Source organism: Neophocaena asiaeorientalis, unplaced genomic scaffold, assembly GCF_003031525.2.
Source record: "Neophocaena asiaeorientalis asiaeorientalis breed wild unplaced genomic scaffold, Neophocaena_asiaeorientalis_V1.1 scaffold657, whole genome shotgun sequence".
NCBI lineage: Eukaryota > Metazoa > Chordata > Mammalia > Artiodactyla > Phocoenidae > Neophocaena > Neophocaena asiaeorientalis.
Genome location: NW_020172727.1, coordinates 904193 through 910804, shown reverse-complemented (window position 1 = coordinate 910804; position 6612 = coordinate 904193). Strand labels below are relative to the sequence as shown.

At 42.3% G+C, this 6612-nt stretch overlaps 1 protein-coding gene across 5 annotated transcripts in view; it reads right to left on the bottom strand.

The window, feature by feature from the left end:
* Positions 1-6612, bottom strand: part of CTPS2 (CTP synthase 2) — a 105570-nt gene that overhangs the window by 98163 nt on the left and 795 nt on the right. For 3 of the 5 annotated variants that reach the window (XR_003002590.1, XM_024740305.1, XM_024740307.1), the window contains exon 2: positions 589-793. The exons of 1 other annotated variant lie outside the window; for it this stretch is intronic. Coding sequence is in view for 3 of the 4 variants with exons in the window: in XM_024740305.1 (XP_024596073.1) it covers positions 589-754 (166 nt within the window). In the remaining variant the exon portion in view is untranslated. Of the gene's footprint in view, positions 1-588; positions 794-6058; positions 6151-6612 lie in introns of all 5 variants that reach the window. One more of the 5 variants, XM_024740306.1, reaches the window with a different exon arrangement.

Here is a 6612-nt window from a genome sequence, read left to right as displayed (position 1 = left end):
GAGTCCGCCTGCCGATGCGGGGGGTGCGGGTTCGTGCCCTGGTCCGGGAAGATCCCACATGCCGCGGAGCGGCTGGGCCCGTGGGCCGTGGCCGCTGTGCCTGCGCGTCCGGAGTCCGTGCTCCACAGCGGGAGAGACCACAACAGTGAGAGGCCCGTGTACCGCAAAAAAAAAAAATAATAATAATAATAATAATTCCAAGTGGTGGGAAATGAACGATTTTTATTTTCTTCAGGTCATTCTGTATTGTCAACATATTCTATATTGTCTGAGTTTTTCTCTTAACAATGAAATGTTGAGAAATATATTTCCTTTATGATAAAATAAAACAAAACATAATCCATACTACAAAAGGTACAGTGAGAATGGTATCCTCACACACTGTTTTCCAAAAGGGTGGACTAATTTAGAATGTCATCAGCAATCAGAAAAAATGTATCAATAACCATGAGAACATTCACAGATCCAAAATGTATAACCCAGCAGCTCTACTTCTGGAACTCTATCCTAAAGAAATTACCCAAAATACAAGAAAGAACCTCAGTTTAACCCAATGCTTCATAGGGGGGAAGTGGTCCTCCCTCATACCGTGCTCATAAGGTGAAAAAGTGCCCGCATCGATGTTTATATAGGGGTCGATTTTGATGGCAGTAACTCGGAGTCCACATGATTTTAGAATCGTCCCAATGCTGCTTGCTATGATCCCTTTACCGATGCCCGAGATGACCCCACCAGTGACCAAGATGTACTTCATTGGCAGAGGAGTGGCTGAGTGCCAGCACCCAGATAGAATCTGAAAGGTAATGAAATTAAGGGTCAGGGAAGAGAAACATGTTCTTAAACCAGTAAAGTGGAGAGTGTGTTGGACCAGAATTTCAAACGCACACAGCACTTTTTCTAAGTATTTGAAACCAAGTCTTATCGTCTAGGTTTTTCTTTCTTGTCGACATGCAGGAAGCTCTGGATACAGCAAAATGTCTGGCTCCATTACCCTGATTTTACATTTACCCCAACTCTGTCGTGTGACAAACTTCATCATAAGAAGCCAAAATTCTCTGGGATTCAGAAGCATGGTAAAATTTTTAAGAGATCAGGCTGTGGAGTCAGATCTGTAGAAGCTATACCTGGGCGAGTTACTAATCCTTTCTGTACCTGTTTCTTCATCTGTGAAATGGAGTGAAAAGTACCAATCCCAATCCCTTGGAATATTATTCAGCACTAAAAAGAAATGAGCTACCAATCCATGAAAAGACATGGAGGAAACTTAAGTGCAGGTTACTAAGTGAAAGAAGCCCATCTGAAAGGCACATACTGCATGATTCCAACTATATGACATTCTGGAGAAGACAAAACTATGAAGACAGTAAAATGATCAGTGGTTTTCAGAGGCTAGTGCGGGAGGGAAAGATGAATAGGTGGAGCACAGAGGATTTTTAGGGCAGTGAGACTATTCTGTATGATTCTATAATGGTGGATACAGGTCATTATACATTTGTCCAAACTCACAGAATGTATAACACCAAGAGTGAACTCTAATGTAACCTATGGACTTGGAATGATAATGATGTGTAGCTTCATTGACTGTAACAAATGTACCTCTCTGGTTCAGGATGTTGGTAATGAGGAACGCTGTGGGCATGGGGCAGTGGGTGTATGGAAACTCAGTACTTTCTGCTCAGTTTTGCTGTGAACCTAAAATTGCTCTAAAAATAGCCTATTTGGGGGGACGTCCCTCGTGGTGCAGTGGTTAAGAATCCGCCTGTCAATGCACGGGACACGAGTTCAATCCCTGGTCCGGGAAGATCCCACATGCTGCGAAGCAACTAAGCCCATGCACCACAACTACTGAGCCTGTGCTCTAGAGCCTGCAAGCCACAACTACTGAGCCTGCATGCCACAACTACTGAAGCCCACGCACCTAGAGCCCGTGCTCCACAACAAGAGAATCCACCGCAATGCGAAGCCCGCGCACCACAATGAGAGCAGCCCCCGCTCGCCACAACTAGAGAAAGCCCAAGCACGGCAGCAAAGACCCAACGCAGCCAAAAATAAATAAATTTTTTTAATTAAAAAAATAAAATAAAATAAAAATAGTCTATTTTTTAAATCAGTATTCAAATATGCCAGCATTTTAAAAAATCTTGGGACTTCCCTGGTCTCCAGTGGTTTCGACTGCGCTCTGAATGCAGGGGGCCCAGGTTGAATCCCTGGTCGGGGAGCTAGATCACATGTGCCGCAACTAAGACCTGACGCAGCCAAATAAATAAATATGTTAAAAACAAAACAAAATAAAAAATCTTGCAGATGGTTGTGAGGATTAAATGAGCTAAGGTACAGATCAGAGGTCAGGAAACCAGGGCCCATAGGTCACATCTGGCCCACTGTCTGTTTTTGTATGGTCGCCAAGCTAAGAATGTTTTATATTTTAAATGAGAAAAGATCAAAAGAAGAATATTTCGTGACACATTAAAACTGTATGAAACTCAAACTTCAGTGTCCATAAATCAAGTTTTATTAGCACACAGCCATGCCCATCATTTACATATTGTCTCTGGTGGCTTTCTGGCTACAATGGCAGAGCTGAGTAGCTGGGAAAACAGAGACCTCTGGCCCACAAAGCCTGAAATATTTTCTATCTTTTATAGAAAATGTTTGCTGATACCTGGCTTAGAGGGGGTCAAAGTTGACCCCTATATTAACATACAGTAAGAACTTAGTAAAAGTTAGCTACTAATGTCACTATTAATAATAATAAATGTATCCTCCTTAACTATGCATGTGGAAGACTGAATCTGTTCCTTACCCATCCATTTCACCATGCAGAAATATTCAAGCAGAAAAAAAAAAAGAGAAAATATTATGTCATAAAGAAATTTTTTTTGACTTTCCTGCTGCTGTCTGATTCAAACAAACCCTTTTGTTTTAGAGGCAGACAGGAAGCCCAACACCTACTTGGGCTACTCTACTCTGAGAACTATTGTTTTCCTCTTGAGCCTGGGCAGGGGCCTTCTGCCCTTGCCATTTCACCATGCACGTGAAGGTGAGCCTTAACGGCATTATCCGTGTGGTCCTGACATGCAAACAAACAGCCAACTAAGACTATTAATATAAAATCGCAACTACAAGAAAAGAGAGTAACTAACAAAAGCTAATAACTATAAATCCCACTTTCTATTGTAATTCACAAATGTTTTAAAATACTTGGATATCAAGCTCAAATGCAATCAGGTAGGAATGATTTCAGCTACCCGCTTATCCTATCTGCCTGTCTTTCCCAAAGAAATGCCTATTCTGATTTTAGTTTCCTCTACTTTCAAAACCAGCTAGCTTGGGTTTCCCTGGTGGCACAGTGGTTGAGAATCTGCCTGCCAATGCAGACGACACGGGTTCGAGCACTGGTCTGGGAGGATCCCACATGCCGCGGAGCAACTAGGCCCATGAGTCACAACTACCGAGCCTGCGTGTCTGGAGCCTGTGCTCCGCAACAAGAGAGGCCTGCGCATAGCGATGAATCGTGGCCCCCGCTTGCCACAACTAGAGAAAGCCCTCGCACAGAAACAAAGACCCAACACAGCCAAAAATAAATAATTTTTTTTAAAAAACAACTAGCTTAACTTAAAAGGTGTAGAGCCCCTTCACTTCAGAGCTGTGAGTTCAATTTGAATTAGCTGACCACCGTCAAGGCGAGTAAACTGAAGCCATCCAAAATATACAAGTCCCATCCCAAATGGCTTCCTTAAGTCCCTGGGAACTGCCGTTCTCTACACAACACAGCTGAACATGTTCAATGTCACCGTTCCTCTTTACTACCCACCTGGCCATCCACTCACCTGAGCTAGATTTAGCCTAAAAGATTTTCAGTCCAAACCCAGAATACTCCTCCTATAGATCCAAAATGTATCTGAATATTCATCTCTTGTCACTTCTACTAGCTGAGGTAGTTGTTAGAGTGGGAATTTCATCACAGTCTTCCCTTACTCAACCCACTGTTGATTTTTTTCTATTTTGATAAGTGTCCCTCCTCTGGAGTCAGACAGCCTGAGCTCAAGTGCTGTCACTTAATAGCTATGACCCTGGGCAATTTCAACTTCTCTAAACCTCAATTTTCTCCACCTGTGCAGTACACAGAACTAATACCAGTGCCAGCCTTATAGAGCTGTGTGGGTATTTACAAAGAGAGCGCCCAAGTGCTAAGTCAAGGTTAGCTCTTATTTTTCAGAGCCCTCTACTCACTGATTCAGTCAGCTCATAAACGTTTACGGAACAGGCAGAGGAGGAAAATCTCCCACACCAAAATGTGCCTCTTTGGCATGAGCATTAATTTAGTTTGATTATTTTTAAGAAACAGAAGACTCAGGAAGTCCTTCTTTTTTATTGCCCCCTTAGCCGCCTAAAGAATTCAGATAAAGGGCCTGTTCCTGGCATAGAGCTATCACCAGAGGTATCTTCAGAGAATATGAGCTAGATGTGGTCGGGGAAGCTCTTAGAGATCAGAGTCCACTCTGTGTACCACTGTCTCTGCCTGACCTAGCAAACATTTGTTTACCAAAATATTTGCTTTTCCATCTCCATGTTAATTGCCTTCTTCCCTTTTTTTTTTTTTTTTTTAACTATTCATTTATTTACTCTTGGCTGCGTTGGGTCTTTGTTGCTGTGCGCAGGCTTTCTCTAGCTGTGGCGAGCGGGGGCTACTCTTTGTTGCAGTGCGCGGGCTTCTCATTGTGGTGGCTTCTCTTGTTGTGGAGCTCGGGCTCTAGGAGCGTGGGCTCAGTAGTTGCGGCTTGGGGCTCTAGAGCACAGGCTCAGTAGTTGTGGCACACGGGCTTGGTTGCTCCGCAGCATGTGCGATCTTCCCGGACCAGGGCTCGAACCTGTGTCCCCTGCATTGGCAGGCAGATTCTTAACCACTGCGCCACCAGGGAAGCCCTGCCATCTTCCCTTTTGAAGTCCCAAACTACTACCCACAACATCTTCTTTTGTCTTGAGCTGAAGATGGTATTTAAGGCAAGGGTTTCAACCATTTGACTAAGTTTTCCTGGGTCTCTCCCATGTATACACGTTATTAAACTTTTATTTGATTTTCTCCTGTTAATCTGTCTCATGTCGACTTAATTCTTAGACCAGCAGAAGAACCTAGAAGGGTAGAAGGAAATTTTCTTCCTCCCAGACAAATTATATGCTTGACGTGTTCCCAGGTCCTGCAGATATGGGGGTGAACAAAAAGTCAAGGTCCCTGTCCTCTTGGTGTTCACCTCTCCTGTTGGATAAAGGGGCAAATAAGCTGTTCTGTAACTATGTTATTCTGGCACTGTCACACTATTAAAATGACTTCCCATTTGTAAAAGTTAGCAAAATGGAAAAATGCCATAGAAAACTGGAGAGTATTTATGAGAAGGCACATTATGTGGTTGTCAAAAAGCCTAAGAATCTTTCATATAAGGTATGCTTATGTTACACAACAGAGCAGGATATAAAATTAAATATATTATTATCTCAACTGTTTTTTTTAAATTAAGACTGGTCAAATTACACCAAAATGCTACATTTTAATATATATTTAGGTGGTTGGGTTGCAGGCAATTATTACTTTTCCATATTTTCAAAAGCACAAGATACCTTTTTAAGCATATCAGATATTTTACAAAGTCCTTTTCGAAAATGTAACAATATCAAGGAGACACCTAGTCCTTTCTGTCTATTTTAAGCAAACAAGTAAGTTTGAAGCAAAATTTTAAAACAACAGGCAAAGCAGGTTCTTCAAGCTACTTCTACAACCGGGATTTTTTTTCTCTTGTGAAGACCATTATTTACATTTACTCTTATATGCAGTGAGCAGACCCAATTGTCTGTAAAAAAGGCATGTGTAGGGCTGTCCACTGTCCAATAAAAACATTAAAAAAAATTACACTGTGTAATTTTAAATTTTCCAGTAGCCATATAAAAAGTAAAAAGAAACAGATTAAGTTCATTTTAATAATATCTTATTTAACCCAAGGTATCCAAAATACCCATAATCAGCCCATAATCAATGTAAGAATATTTGGGTGAGGTAACTTACATCCTTTTTTTTTTTTGGAATGTCTTCCGAAATTAGGTGTGTCTACGCACAGCACATCTCAACTCACACTGGACAGTGCAGGCCTAAAGCAACTAAAAACAGATGCACCAACAGATACCTTCTCAATGACGGCCATTTAAAAAGTAGTCAAAAACAAGAGTACTTACTTCGTGAGCCCACCTTATGAAGTTCTAGAACAGGCAAAACTAAGCTCTGATGGAAATCAAGGGGTGAGGGCGGTTGTGGATCGACCGGAGAGGAGCACGAGGGAACTTTCTGGAGTGATGGAAATGGTCTATGTCTACGTTGGGGTAGTGGTTCCACTTGTGTATAATTTGTCAAAATCCCCGATCTGCACGCTTAAAATGGGGGCATTTTACTGAACGTAAATTAGACATCAAATGTGGAGAAACTGTTTTAGAAAGAAAGCTACGTTGTAGCAGCAGCGGACTCGGGCTCAGAGCGCCCTAACCAGCTGCGACTCGGGAAACGCGAGGGTCGCGGTTTAACTAGTGCCCCGGGCGGGGGAGGAGACAGAAAGGCCATCTCACTCC